The sequence below is a fragment of the Acanthochromis polyacanthus genome, chromosome 2 (assembly GCF_021347895.1).
Source record: "Acanthochromis polyacanthus isolate Apoly-LR-REF ecotype Palm Island chromosome 2, KAUST_Apoly_ChrSc, whole genome shotgun sequence".
In the NCBI taxonomy this organism is placed as follows: Eukaryota; Metazoa; Chordata; class Actinopteri; family Pomacentridae; genus Acanthochromis; species Acanthochromis polyacanthus.
The window spans coordinates 21956468-21971434 of record NC_067114.1 but is presented as its reverse complement, the minus strand read 5'-3'; the positions used below and the strand labels follow the sequence as shown (position 1 = coordinate 21971434).

Genomic DNA, 14967 nt, shown 5'->3' with positions numbered 1-14967 from the left:
GTATTAGACAGCATTGGTTTTAGTGAAGAATACCAAATAACCAAAAAACTGACTCGTTAAAATGTCTTTCTTGGCGTCACATTTTCCACAGATAGTTCTGTTGTGAGGGTTGTATGGTTTTGTGACTTACCGACTGTTTAACCACATCAGCCCATTCAGGTGGGACTCCATACTCTGGGTTTTCCTGAAGGAACCTGCACAGATCCTTCAGAGGAGGAGCAAATGCTCCACCAACCTACAGGAAAAAATAAATACACACAACATGAAACCAAGTGCCCAATAGACAACATGTGGAAAGCACACCGTGGTCTGACTCAGCTCCCTCTTTAGGTTGAGCTTAAATCATTAAATTATCACTTCTTGTGTGTCATTTAAGCTAGAAGTTGTATCTGAATGAGATGTGTGTTCAGACAATGTAACAGATCCTACGGTTTGTCTAAATTCTACCTCAGTTTTGTATTTTTGGAGCCACAAACAAAACCAGGTCCAAACACACCTTTCGTGCATTTCTCCTGTTGATGATCTGGACCCTTTCCTCTCCTGTCAGGCTGTTGACATCGATCTTGTTGGGGTTCCTACAGCGATGCCTTTTCTGCTTGGGCCGACCGTCCTGTAAGTGGAACTGCATTTGCATCTTGTTTACCCCCTAGACATGAAACGAACAGACAGCTGTGTGTCGGTAAAATGTGCACCCATAGGGACAGGCTCTATACTTATTGGTACTATCAAAATAATTATTGAAGTTCGAATAAAATTTTGGAGAAAACACTTTCCTGACGGTTAGATTTATTTGACAGCCACATCTGTTACTTATTAAACTTAAACAGTATGTTTACCATAATTTATCTGTTTCCAGTTAGCAGAAACAGCCTTTGGAAAGGAGGACTCACACAAATGAAGGCTCCTGTGTCTGCCACAAAGCCTGGGTGCTCTTTTAGCCACTGTTCCAGGTCTTTCCTCCTGGGAGCGTCATCTCCTGCAAGCCGGGTGCCATCTTTGAGGTTGATAACAGGGACTCTGGTGTCAGTGTCTCCGGGGACCTGACTGGAGCTCTGGCTGTAGCCGGGCACAGCCATGCCCACCTGGCCAATACCCCCCCACCCTGGAGGCACCTGGAGACACATGAACACAGAATGATGTTAGACATCACAATTGATCATTTACAGCTATGCGTTTCTTTTTCTGATTTCTAGGTTAACACAGCTACTGGGACTCATGTCCCTCCTTAAAAAGAGACAAATAACCGTTTACCTGATCGGGAACAGCAGGGACTCGACTCCTGTTCATGAAGAGGAGGTCCACCCCTTCCACATTCTTCCTCCTCCCTCTCCGTCTCTTAACCACTGGCTGGCCATCCAGTACTCCGTTCAGCCTCATCTGACCAGTAAGACCTGGAGGAGCTGCAGAAGAACCAGGCTGTTAGCCGTGTAGCTACTGTCTCACACAGAAAGGCTAATTGAAAACAAATAATCAAGCTTTGACTTGCATCTCCAATTTCTGTTAAGCTGTAAGCACAATCACTTTCAGACTTTCACCTCTTGTAACTCGATTTTACAAACAACTCCGATAGCTTGCAGAATAAACACACACATCTTCTGTTCCTTAAATATCTGTAAACAAAGCCAACAGGTCCTCACAAGACTAATGTGAAAACTGTGCTTTGCTGCCATCTAGTGGTGGAACACAGATGCTCCATATGCACTGGTCCTTTGATATTTCTATTGTATACAAAATATATGTATTTGATGGTTTTAAAAAAAAAATACACACCCGTCTGGAAGCTGCACTGAGGCTTGGTGATGTCAGCCAGGCCTGTGTCTGATGCACTTTGCAGCTCGTGAAGCCGGGCCAGGTACTGCTGTTGGGCCTGGGGGCCATCCTCAGACTCCAGGGGCCTCTTCAGAGGTGGACCCTGCTTCTGGAAGGTCAGCTTCAGACCTCCCTCCTGCTATACACAGATGCAACAGCATGAGACAAGTCTAGGAACACGACTACAGGGCAAACATACAGCGCTACAAACAAGGAGAAACGTTGGACTAGATCAGCTCACTCTGTTATTTTACTGCATCAGTGATTACATATAGAAGCTGTCTCTGTCTATCATCAGATCTAAGGATCACAATGTGAACTTGTATTGTTTGCATAGCTCTTTAGGTACACTGACTTGCGATTTGTGTTATGACGTCATCTCAAAAATAAGTTCATCTCAGAATAACAGCAAATATTCTTCAGGTATTTTCTTGTTAGTATTACTGGGACACATGGACACACAGTGGGTAGTGCTTAGCAGGGCAGTGGGTAAAGTCTATTCATAGTTTGGACTGTAGTTGAAAGCCATGCCAAAGAGATAGCTGCTATCAGCACACGAAGTCCCAATTTTAAAGGCAACAAGCAGCAGGTGTTTGAGGATCTGTGATGGTAAAAATCATTAAATTTGGAAAGGGATTAAAAAAAGATAAAAGAAAAGAATAAATAAAAGCAAATCTGAAGCCTGCCAAACCTGCCACGTTGCCTAAAAGCATATTAGAGAACACCCACAGCAGAGGTCTCCATTTCAATCAGATTATTAGCAAGACCCCTTCAGTCTAGAGAGGCTTCAAACTGAACCTTATTATATTCTCATGACTGAATGATTGTGCTCATGTAATCACAGCCTGAGAGCCCAATTCAAATTGAGTGTGTGGGGAAAAGAGAGGAAGGCTGCTATTAAATTAATCTCTTCTCCTGCCAGGCAGTCAAAACCACTAATCATACCCAAAGGAAAGCAGGAAGAAAACCAGAGAAACATGCTGAACAGTGCAGCTAACACCGGTCATGGCAGCAGAAGTGGGAGGGTCCTACGATTAGGGCGAAGCGGAGGGAGGAGGGGAGGAAGGGAGAAATCAACATACATCGTTGAGTTTTACTGAGAACTCCTTGTTTTCTGCAACATGCTTGGTCACCTTTGACCCCTGTGGCGAGGCAGAGGGGTCCTCGCACAGGCTGTTGGCGTTGTCCAGAAGCTTGGTGGTGTAGAAGGAGGCCACTGCACCTCCAGGTTCGTACACCCGACGTGTTCCGGGCCACTTGCCCTTAAGCACTGCCTGGCAAATGCTATCCAGGCGGTTGATAATCACGCGATCCTAATAAACAACAACACAAACAACCTCAGTCTGATTTCCCTGCTGTTGTTTATTTACATATTGATTTGTTGCCATTACTTACATCATGAGAGCTAATCTCCACAGACAAATATCTGTAGTAGTTGGTGACCAAATACTTCGAACAGCTGCTTACTCAGACTCATAATGTCTTAGAGGATACACAAACCATGTACTGTCAACAACAGTGACTGGGTTGCACACATGTACAGTAATTTACCTTTGGCCAGTAGGATGCAGCGAGCATGTATCCTCCTCCCTGGAAAGGATGAGAGGAGTTGTTGGTGATGCCATTCTCAGCTACATGGGGGTCTTGTGTCTCATCCTGTGTGGTGCTCAGAGATGCCACACTGTCCTCATCAAAGCCCTTTACACTGGTTGCTGCAGGCACTGAGAACATGACAGGACACAGAGAAAGACATCAGAAACCTTTAGGCATGCAAAGACCTATGCTCAGATAAAAACAAAGAAACTCACATTCACATAGTAAACTCCATCTTCTTTTGCTTAAAAGCAAGAGAGACTGTTTTTTTGGACCCCACACAATAAAAACAGTAACAGTTACTGACCTTTCTTCTTCCCTTCCTCTCCCTCACTGTCACTGTCATCAGAAGAAGAGGAGGAGGAGGAGGACGACGATGAAGAGCCAGAGGAGCAAGATGATGAAGAAGAGGAGGAGCTGGACCCGGAATGTGATGAGGAAGAAGAGGATGATGATGAAGAGGAAGAGGAGCGTGATGAAGAACTTGATGATGAGCCATCTGAGTCGGACTCTGAGCGATGCCTGGCCTCCCTGCGGCCTCTCTTGCTGGCCTTCTTAGGTTTTCTCTCTGTGGAGTTAGGTGTGAGGGGTTTGGTTCGTGCTGCCACCATCTGCCTCTCATTGTCTCTCGTCACTGAAACAGGCTTCTCTTCCACACCTGTGGGAGTAGCTGGTGCCTGAGGGGGACTCCAGCTCTCTCCCTGCCTCTCCTTGCCCTCCTCCCCTTCTGAGGTCGGTTCCACTTTGGGCACAATCCCACAGGGATCTGCGTCTCTCTGGGTGGGTGGGGGCAGAGGAGAGCCTGTCAACATCGAGCTGGCAGCCTGGTACTGAGAGTGTAGGAGTGGGGTGGACGTACGCGACTGCTGCTGTGCAGCTTTTGTTTGGCTGTAGTTGCTTTGAGCAGCCATAAAGCTGAGCTCGGGGTCTCTCAGAATGTGGTAATCAGTGCGGCTGACGCCGTGCTTCGCAGCACCAATTAGCAGGTCGCGGTCATGAGTGCCAGCCTCCCACCAGACGGGTAGGTCAGAGCTCATCTGGCACAGCGGCAGGCGCTCATAGAGCAACGGATGTCGAAGGACTTGTTCCCGCACCTGACGAAGCAACTCTACCCTGTACAGGGTTCGCGACGCTCGCTCCTCTGTGATGGGCTGGATGGTCAGAGAAGGGTCCACTGCACAGTCTGGAACAAAAAACAAGAAGCAGGTGTGAGGACAGAAAGGCTTCTCTCCAGGTACAGCCCAATGACTTGTTTGTGTGGAAGCTTAAACATGACACTGTTTGTCTTTCCACAAATGATTAACCTTATCAGCCATCTACTTCAGCACTGCTGAACCAGCTTGTTTACCAAGGTGATACTGACCTCGCTCCAAAATAAAAGCATACAGCCAGAAATGAGTGTGGCACACAGTTGAAAAAGTAATGTTTTCACATCCAGTTATTTGTCAGTGAAATTAAAAATAACAGCCATAGGGGGAGACATGTTTTCTTGTTATGATCAAATTGTTAAAAGACACACTCTTTAGGCAGCTTTTTAAAATCAGAATGAGGTCATTAAAGTCTCCAGACATCTTACTGCAGGTGTACAGAAATACAAACTGACTGTATGTGTGTGTTTGTATGAATAAGCAAATAGGCTTCTGACCTCCCTCCTTGGGTGGAAGTCGACACACCCGTCGGCACATGGCGGTGAAAGAGCACAGGTATTTCTGCAGACTCTCATCAGTCTTCTTGTGCAGCCGAGCCATGGCCCTGAACTTGGTCCAGTCAAACTGCGCAAGAGTTGGATCAAAAACAACACCGAAAGTGGAGACAACACGATAGAAGTCAGCCTCTTCTCGCCTGGTCCACCTGTTAAAAACAGAAAATGTTTAATGAGACCTTAAATAATAAAAGATGCAAAAATAATCCCATAATATTTTATTTTCTATTACAGAACATTTGGTTCTCGGATGTTTTGAATAGTTTCTTTCTCAGACATCACTGATGTGATCTGTGTTCTAACCTTTGTTGGCGTTCAATCTTAGCAGCCATCTTAGGGTTGAGGGTATCGTTGAGTGTGGGGGGCAGCGGGCAGAGTGGAGCAGACAGTATCATGGTCTGCTGGGACTGAGACTGAGCTTGGTGGATGTGCAGAATTTGCCGACTCTTAGTGTAGCGCTGGGAGGCTGTGATCAGACGCCTCAGTCTGGCTGTCAACACTGAGGGGGAGGGCCAGTAGGCAGTTTCACCCCCAGTCACTGGGACTGCATCTGGATCAAAGTACATTCAAATATCCACGATCAGAATGACATTATTTCTGTTACTTGTTTCTTTCTGCCTGTGCTTATGATCATAATAATAATAATTCCATTGTGGATCACAAACACCTGCTACTCACCTCCAGCGTTGTCAGTGACAACCAAGTCTCCAGGAGAAGAGGCGTCATCCTGTGAGAGAACAGTGGAAGGAAAAGGCTGCAGGATTGTACTTAGACTAGAAATTTATTTTTGATTTGATGGCAAATTAAACTACCTGAAATTAGCAAAGGTAGTAGTTTTTGATATTTGAGGCCTTACCTCCATGTCGTCCTTCAGCAGGGCTGGAGCAGGCTTGTATTCTGGATCATCCACATCCCTGCACACACACAGATCAAATCTGTGTCATTTTTGCAGTATACAGTTTATAAGATTTCTACACCAGCCAATCATGGCAACACAGTATTCATCAGGTCCTTGGCTGGGGCTGTGTACCCACCCATCCATGAAGTCATTGCCTCTCTGTTCAGCAGCAATGGCCTTCTCATCTGGTCGTCCCACACGGTCTAGGAAGCACAGGGTAGGGTCTGCACGAATAGTGTTGTACTTCTCATAACCTGCAAGTGCACACAGGACAAGCAAACATTAAAGTTAGCAGAGTAGAATGCATGGAAACTCATAGATAGGGGCCAAGAAATATGCACAGGCTGGTTGAGTTCCCACAATCACTGGATATCAATGGAAAATGTGCTTAAAAAAAAGGAACAGCAGCAGTAACAGTTAATTGTTTTTCCTTTTTTGCTTCTGTTGGTAACTTTAAATACTGGGACTGTTACATAATAGCGTGTTAATATTTAATTTAAGGTGCTGATTTTTTTTCCTTTCTACAAAGTGACCGCAGACACTGATAACGGTATCATAGATTATATACTTAAACTAACAATGCCCTGAAATTTCTTACCATGCTTATAGACACCCAGAAGCAGACACTTGTCAGAGATTGCGTCCCACCACAGAGCAGGCAGCTCTGAATGGTCAGGCTCCGGCACCCAGATCTTTATCTCACTGTAGAGCAAAAGCAGAGTTACACAGATATTATATATTTTATTTTGCTTCGTATCTCTCTAATTGCCTAATTTGCAAAATAAAATTTCTAATGATTAAAAAAAAAACACTCCTTGTTTTGCAGTATCAATTTGCTGTTATTACAAACACTTAACTTCCCTTCCACGCTGTTATGGTAAAACAACAAAGACAATCTAGACACAATACTACGCCTCATCTAACTTTGGATACTGATTTGTATTTGTTAACTTTGGCAATGATTAACCCATTTCCAAGTATTGCACAAAAAAAATAAAAAAATAAAACAAAATCCTATCTTTCACCAGCAGGTGGAGCTCAATAACCTTCTTATGAATTTGGCTGATCATCTGCTTCTCCCTTCAACAGGTTGATACCACATACTAATAATGAGCACGCCCGCTGCTCAAGGAGACAAATCCATGAGGCGGCTATTTCCCCTTGAAATGGAGACTCAGCTGTTGTCATTAAACATCTCTGCCCAGGTCTGTCCTGTTGTAGTAAAGCTGACTCATGCAGCTGACTTTTCTGTGTAGATCATTACTGCAACTACTGTAGAATTCAACAAACCATACTGTGTAGAAGGTAAAATGCCTCCTATTCTTTTTTAAATATAACTAAAACAGCGATGTCTAGGAGATTTAATTGTTAAATGAAGGTAGTAATTATGTTTCAACGGTCTCACAGTGAAAACTGCAGAAAATCTTAGCTTCTGGAACCGATGGTTTGAACTGTCAGTGCAGGCATGTTAACGTAACATCAGAGTAGGTCGAAGTTGAGCTCACCTGGAGTCGATGCCATCTAGCACATTCTGGGCCTGGCTTCCTATCACCTCTTGTTTCAGGTAGTAGAGCATTCTGACCCTGAGCAGCACCCTGCACAGAGAAAACCCAGTGGTCACAATAAAGCCCTGACCACGCACAAACGCTGAGCAAGCAGAACCAACACACACACATACACACACGCAGCAACCTGTTGAACACAATTGAAATGAGGAACATGTTGAATTGGAATTTGAAGATTGTACTACATATTCTTGGTTCTATCATTTTCACTGCCATACACTCAACGCCACATTACACACAACTGAATTCATGCCCATCGTCTATGATTTTTATTTGACCAAGAGCAGAGCACAGCCATAAATCATTAGCAGGGCAGGCATCCCACAGAGCAGGACACATTGCATAACTGGCCAGAGACCAGCATACAGGCCAAGTTTGATCAATTAACCGTGAATTACTGTGTCATTTAAGTTGACGTTGTTATATAGACCTAAGAGGGAGTCGTGAGCAGCTCCACGCCTCGACTCTGAGGACTGAAAGAACAGACAAGCGTCTCTCTCTAGTTGTCATGTGGTTGTATTCTGGCGGCAGATAAAGGCTGGGAAGTCGAGGCTGACAAGGTAGAGAGAGGCTGACTCACAGGGGAGACATTAGCTCTGTGATGCATGATCGCACATCACAGGCAGCAGCCTTTGAGCGGAGACACAGCGAAGTGGTGGGAACTGACATCATGATGTCTGCTGGAAAAATGCACTGCTGGGGTTTCAAGGATTTTGGATGCAAGATTCTCAATGGAGTATTGAGGAGTTATCAGCCGTCATACAATTATCTACACATACTGGCCACATCTGACAACATACACCTCTGGCAATGCCAAATGACATGACAAATTTAGGGAATATTTTTGGAATGACACCATTTAAACCCAACTGTGTCAAACATATTCATGTAAATGAGGTGCCAAATAACTGATTTTCACAGGCACGTTTTACACTTTACCATTTCAACTAATGGCAGCTTTGAGCACAGTCACCCCGAGTCAGACTCATCTCAAAGTTCCATACATTGGAACAACATGAACACAAACCTGCACAATTCCCTGTCCAGATAAACTGCTACGCTGTCTGCTTTTCTGGATCGCAGCCAACTTTTTAGAACAGTTATCACTAATGCTACTAGATTCATCCATCATTGTGTGAATCTGTGGCCACTCATGCCAAGGCTTCTCCACAGCTCTTCTTTCAAGAGCACTGAAAGAACTGTGGATTGCGGTTCTGAAATATAGCATGCCAGGCATTCCATCTTTCCTCTGTTGTAACTCAGTTAATATTGTTATAAATGAGCCTGAAATCCCTCCTTGATTCACTGACAGGACTAAGAACAACTGCAAGACTCCAAGGCCTGCCTGTCTGCGGCAATGATGGATGTCTGTCGTGACCAGTCTGGACTTGTAGTTGTGGTAAATCAGAGTTAAACTTCCTCCCTCTCCCTCCTCCACCCTCCCTGTGTGACTGGACCCGCCCAGGAGCAGCTGCTGCTTCCTCTGCCTGTCAGCACAGCCCTTCATCACCCCTTTCCAAGCTTTTGTTAGTTAGTGCGTGCGTGTGAGGGATGTGGTTCACTCAGAGAAACTGCAGAGGATCTCAGCACAGTCGTATGCAGTCTTTCAGAAGCAAATAAACCAAGTATGCCTGACATGAGTGGCATGCAAAAAATCCCTCATGGTCTGTTCACAGAAAACACCATCAAAAACCAGCGCAACATGGAAACAAAACACACAAATACCATGAAATGTTTATGTGCCTTATCAAAACTGCATCCAATATGCCTGAGTAGATAGAATAGTCACAGTGACCCTTCTTTACTACAGTATGCAGTTATTTGTTTAGTACAGAAAGAAAGAGCAAACTGGTTCAGGACCAAAATATTCACAATGTTACGATCCATTATGAACTCATTTTCTGCCTTTCAGACAATTCAAGACTTCAATTCTGGTAACCCTCAGAATCATTTATCACTCCTGCCTATAGTTTCCACTGCTGTGCAGGAGTTGTGTCCTACATTTACTGCCCTGGTAAGGAAGCCAGTGAACATCCCCCACTAGTCACATTCCAGGTCCTCGGAGTGAAAACGCAGAAGTCAGCAAACCCTGCTGACTGCATGTCCCCAATTGCCCGGCGTGTCACATATCAGACAATCCCTGGATTCAGCACTACTGGACAAGGAAACAATGGAGAACTTTCTATGGAAGCTGCAGCGTTCTGCATCCAAAGCCCAACAGACACAAGCCCCCCTTTTAAAAAGGAGCGGCCATCATTTTTGGCTTTATATCTCAATGCCCTATGCTTTGATAGCAGCCATGTTTACCCGTCTGCTTGTAAATAAAAGAGATCTATGACGGCCATTAGCTGGGCTAAGCTCTCATGAAGATTCTTATCACTCAGTTAGCCTCGATATGACGCACGTCTGTTAATCAATCAGTAGACTGTCAGCTCCAATAGATGTTTTAGTGCTTCCTAATTACTGTGGCTTGGCAGTGCCACCGTTACCATTTGAGCCATGTGCAAACTGTATTTTCAATACACTTAGGCTTCACTCTATTAAAAATAAATGGAGACAATTGCTGTTAGAAGAGAATAATGACCACCTGCCAGTTTTATAATGGAAGAAAAGTTTAAACACAGACACAAGAACACACAAACTGTCACCCATAAAAGATAAAACTGACAGTCACCATGTGCACTATGAGCAAGTAATATTACACATTACAATTCCCTTTCATTTAATGATCCTATATTAGACAGGAATATAAATTCCCTGGATAGTGGTTACTAGGAACGTAATCTAACTGCCTTACATGATGTAAACTGAACTGAAAACATAATATAAATCCTTCAATATGTGGAATTGTTGAGAGTGTACAATATGAACAGTGTGAAGTGGCATAAGGAAGCACCTACTTGTTGCAGTGGTGTTTCAAGTGCTTCTTGTAGCCATCATCCTGAAGCATGTGCTCTGGGTTGTGTTTCCTAAGCCACTCGGCCTTGTGGATGTCAAAAGAGCTCGACTGGGTTTTCATCTTCTTACCCTTTCTGCCCCGAGGCACTGGGGCAGACAAGCCTGGAGAAAAAAGGAGGAAAATAAAAGTCAGTGATGCTGAACAGGAAATGTGACTTTATATTTCACCATGTGCTACTCCCTGTTGTGTTACGGTCAGTCAATGTAGCCTTGACTTCCTGAAACTCACCCAGGTGATTCTGCAGCTCCTTTGTGCGTCCGTCCTCAGTAGGGGCAATGAGATCCCACATGAAGCTCTTGATTTTATCATCTCCACGGTAATGGACAAGGCAGTAGGCCAGCAGCGCCCTGCAGATGGACTCTACATCACGCTCAGTCAACTGCTTCTTGAAACGGCCATGGTTGAGAATATCCTTCCAACGACCCCATCTAGAAAACCAAAGGGAAAGCCAAATTAAGAAACAATGTCTAAGATTTAGTGTAAGTACACAGACAGGCTTATTTTAGTGTGACATTCAGCAGGTATACTGCTGCCATTAGAATATAGATAACCTTGTCTATTTGTGTGTAATACATGGGCATATTCAATGACTGCAGTGCATTTCTCTTCAATGCATCCTAATCTAAACATTCTAGCATTTTTTGTTGAGTCCTGTTGAATACCAATCATATTAATCAAGGATTGGTACTAGGTTAAAACTATCAAATTTATCTTACCCATATACAAGCAGGTTCTTCTCGACTCTGAAGCACTCTGTGCGGCCGTAGCTGTTGAGACGATCATGGTTTCGCCTGAGCTTAGGTTTGGTTTCATCGCTGTCACTTTCACCCTCTGAAAGCTCTGCTAACTCATCCTTGGTGGCACTGAATGGCCTTGTTTGCTTTCTGACACGAGGAGTGTCGATCACCAAGCTGTTCTGTTGGAGAGGGGACAAAGAAGACAAACCTTTTCAAGGACGCTGAGGGAGCTTGAAGGGCTTTCCAGGTCTACCCATAGTATTGCATCGGTTCATTCACTCAGTGTAGTCTAGTACTTACTCTGCCATTGACCATATCCATATCAATGTCAGCCTTTTTGGCCCACTTGTCCCAGAAATTAGGGTCATCCAGAGAGATGTCTGTGCGATTTCCAGATGCTACAAAACTGGCCTGTAGGCAGACATCACAATCATATCAAGTCATAATCGCATTTAGCATTTCCTGTATGTCTATGTCATGAGTTGGTTTTAGTCGACAATCAAAAACAGTCACTGACAAGGAAAATCCTAATGTGTAACAAGTTACACCAGTGAGAAAGCTACCGTTGAGATAAGTTGTATTTGTCCATTTTATTCACCTTAGCAAAAGTGGATCCTCGTCCCTCAGACTCGATGGTGATAGTCTTTGTTCTGCGCTGAAGGATCTGGTCGATGTCCTCCTCACAGAATTTGGCACCCTCATCCTCCTCGTCCATAATGGCCCCATAGGCGCCACGTCGCAAAAGATCTTCAATCTCCTTCTTAGACAGCTGCTGCTGTACAGCCTGAGAGGGAAAGAGAAACATCCAGTTAAGGTAAAGAAACTATCATTCATTCATCCATCTATTATCTACACCGCTTAATCCTCATTAGGGTAGTGGGTCGGCTGGAGCCTATCCCAGCCGACTTAGGGTGAAGGCAGGGGGCAATCTGGACAGGTCACCAGTCTATCGCAGGGCTACACATATAGACAAAAAATCTCATTTGCAAGAAACCGGAGTACCGGAGAAACCCCACACAGGGAGGACATGCAAATTTCATGCAGAAAGATCTCGAGAAGGTTGTGATGCGAACCGGGGATCTTCTAGCAGCAAGGCAAAAGTGCTAACCACAAAGCCTACGAAACTATCACGCACTTAAAAATAAGTTACATTGGCCAACAGATTTTGAAATGGACCTATGAGGCAAAATGACACACTAGAAAACACAATACTACATATTGCACGACACAAACACCTACAAAACTTTACAGCACCAATATCAACAGCCTTCTAAATGCACACAACCGAATACACACACATTGGATAATTAAAATCATAACATCAGCAGCCCTGTATCTAACCCGAGCAGCTGTTTAATATGCAAATATGTTCCGTTAGACCAGATGTGGAAGACTGCTAATACGTCAACCTCCTTATAGTTAGATAATTCTCTGAGGACACAAACTGCAGCTCAACATCCACCTACACACTTCACACACTGTTGACACACTCCCTCACAAACAGATTAGACTCTAATAGGATTGGTTACACTTCATGTGGAAATTTTAAGAGTGACCTTCACGTTTTAGGGTTGTTTCTCTTGGCATGGCATCTTGTTGTTGTTCACCATCTGTTACATTGTTCCTCTAATGTAAGTCTGCAGCTGAGATACTACTTTAATGTTAACGTCTATTTTATTGGAAGCATAAATGGGAAAAATGAAACACTATATGTTGTGTTTTATTACTATTACATATTAACAGGAGTGCTGAGTTAGTTGGTAGAAAAAGGTTTGTGTACTTATGAGTAATTTTATCATAACAAATTTTTACCTAATTTTCTAATGTCAATTTTTCAGAAATAACGATTGCAACCTATTTTCAATGTGATGCCCAACTGAGAAGCTGCAGAAGAGGCTGAACAGAGTAAACAAATAAAAACGACATTTAGAAATATATAAATTTAATGGGTATGGCTGAGGTACATCAAGAAGAAAACATGGATTAAAATCAGCATTAAAGCTTTTCTTTTTTCACTACAAAAAAATCCAGATTTTTTGTCTGATATTTGAGGCTGGAAATGCTGAAATAATTATATCTAGCCAAGACCAACTGGTGAAAAGGATGGCATTTATCACCAGCAGTGTCTTTGAAAATTACCTGAACATAATTTACACGACTAAATGATTTAATTTGTCATTTCAATTCCAGACAATTTGGATGATTCTCTAACTTACCCCTCCCCCGGTGCCTCCTCCCAGGCTGTTATCTCGGCCACTCATGCTCTGCAACACTGCTTTGTCCAGGCCCAGCTTGAGGCTGGCGCGATCGAACATTTCTCGCTCGTATGAGTTCCTGGTGATCAGACGGTACACCTTCACTGCCTTGTTCTGACCGATTCGATGGCAGCGAGCCTGGGCCTGTAAAGTACAAAAATAATGAGAAATCGGCACTAGATATATAAACAACAGCATTTGTTTAAATATCTCTGCTTTGATTTGAATGACGTCTGCTCTGAAATGACTGCTAAATTCTACAGACGAGCAGGTAGCAGGTTAAATTAACAGATGATACTTTACACATGTATGCTTGACTGGACACAGTGGAAAACCATGTTCCAAGGTGACAAGTCTTGTTGGCAGACGTTCATGTGAACAGATGTCACACAAGAAAAAAAAAATTCCCGGAATGCCAAATTCCTCTAATGCTTAAACATTATTGGTACAAATCTACAGCTGCATGTGCCGTGTACTGCTGAGTGGGTCTTTGAGTCCAACCTGCAGGTCGTTCTGTGGGTTCCAGTCAGAGTCAAAGATGATGCAGGTGTCTGCTGCGGTGAGGTTGATCCCAAGGCCACCAGCTCTTGTACACAGCAGGAATACAAAGCGGTCCGAGTCGGGTTTACTGAAGCGGTCGATAGCAGCCTGTCGCAGATTCCCACGAACACGTCCATCAATCCGCTCATACAAGTACCTGCAACACAAATGGCCGAACCATGATGCATTTAATAATTCATTAAATACACAAGTTATTCTGAAACACTTTATTTGGGTTTTTGGAATAAGCTTACTTACCCTTTAAAGATCAGTTATGTTTAAATTTTGCTAATATGCTAATAAACAGCTTAACTTAGCTCAATCAAAACTCTTTTGTTTTCCTTCCTTTCTACACCTGAGAAACAGCATCCCTTATAAAGATAAAACTGTTTCTACAAGGAGTAGTTTTGCTTTTCCATCCTTGTGTCCATTCTCATCCACTCCCACAATCTGACCCTCTGCCCTCCCTGGTGTAATCCACTTCCACTCAAGAGAAACCTCACAGAAGCTCCCGCTTGTCTAATGTGGTTGAGCCCTGAGGGCTTCTGTAACCTGCTGCTGAACCCTGTCTGAGGTCTGTGCTGCGCAGCACCTCACATGTTTACAATGGTTTCGGGTTTGCGCTGGCTTCTTGTGGAAAGCCAGAAGAAAGAGAGAGAAAAAAGGATGAGACTGAGGCATGAGACAAACAAAAGGATACAGAGAAAGACCAAAAAAGTAAGGAATGTGAAGTGGAAAAGACAGAGGAATAACACTTAAAAGAATAAGAAACTGAGACCCAAACTCTTATCCATAATTAGTAAATTCCAAAATGTCATTAGTTTCTAAACCTAATTCCTTCTTGAAAAGCTGACGCCATGATCGCCTGGTTGAATGTTCTAGACTCCCAGACTCAATTTTAGCTTTTTA

The 14967-nt window shown here is 43.7% G+C and overlaps 1 protein-coding gene across 7 annotated transcripts in view; it reads right to left on the bottom strand.

Annotated features, from left to right (window-relative positions):
- Nucleotides 1-14967, bottom strand: part of chd9 (chromodomain helicase DNA binding protein 9) — a 77143-nt gene that overhangs the window by 4048 nt on the left and 58128 nt on the right. For 4 of the 7 annotated variants that reach the window (XM_022195368.2, XM_051960618.1, XM_051960630.1 and 1 more), the window contains 22 exons: nucleotides 14020-14215; nucleotides 13480-13662; nucleotides 11862-12047; nucleotides 11564-11674; nucleotides 11243-11442; nucleotides 10755-10954; nucleotides 10468-10627; nucleotides 7508-7597; nucleotides 6601-6704; nucleotides 6139-6256; nucleotides 5961-6018; nucleotides 5783-5831; nucleotides 5408-5654; nucleotides 5048-5253; nucleotides 3710-4585; nucleotides 3361-3530; nucleotides 2892-3122; nucleotides 1771-1948; nucleotides 1252-1400; nucleotides 891-1112; nucleotides 497-646; nucleotides 131-235 (listed from right to left, as the gene is read on the bottom strand). In XM_022195368.2, coding sequence (XP_022051060.2) covers nucleotides 131-235; nucleotides 497-646; nucleotides 891-1112; nucleotides 1252-1400; nucleotides 1771-1948; nucleotides 2892-3122; nucleotides 3361-3530; nucleotides 3710-4585; nucleotides 5048-5253; nucleotides 5408-5654; nucleotides 5783-5831; nucleotides 5961-6018; nucleotides 6139-6256; nucleotides 6601-6704; nucleotides 7508-7597; nucleotides 10468-10627; nucleotides 10755-10954; nucleotides 11243-11442; nucleotides 11564-11674; nucleotides 11862-12047; nucleotides 13480-13662; nucleotides 14020-14215 — 4189 coding nt within the window. The remainder of the gene's footprint in view (nucleotides 1-130; nucleotides 236-496; nucleotides 647-890; nucleotides 1113-1251; nucleotides 1401-1770; nucleotides 1949-2891; nucleotides 3123-3360; nucleotides 3531-3709; nucleotides 4586-5047; nucleotides 5254-5407; nucleotides 5655-5782; nucleotides 5832-5960; nucleotides 6019-6138; nucleotides 6257-6600; nucleotides 6705-7507; nucleotides 7598-10467; nucleotides 10628-10754; nucleotides 10955-11242; nucleotides 11443-11563; nucleotides 11675-11861; nucleotides 12048-13479; nucleotides 13663-14019; nucleotides 14216-14967) is intronic. The other 3 variants (XM_022195452.2, XM_022195532.2, XM_022195617.2) reach the window with 3 other exon arrangements.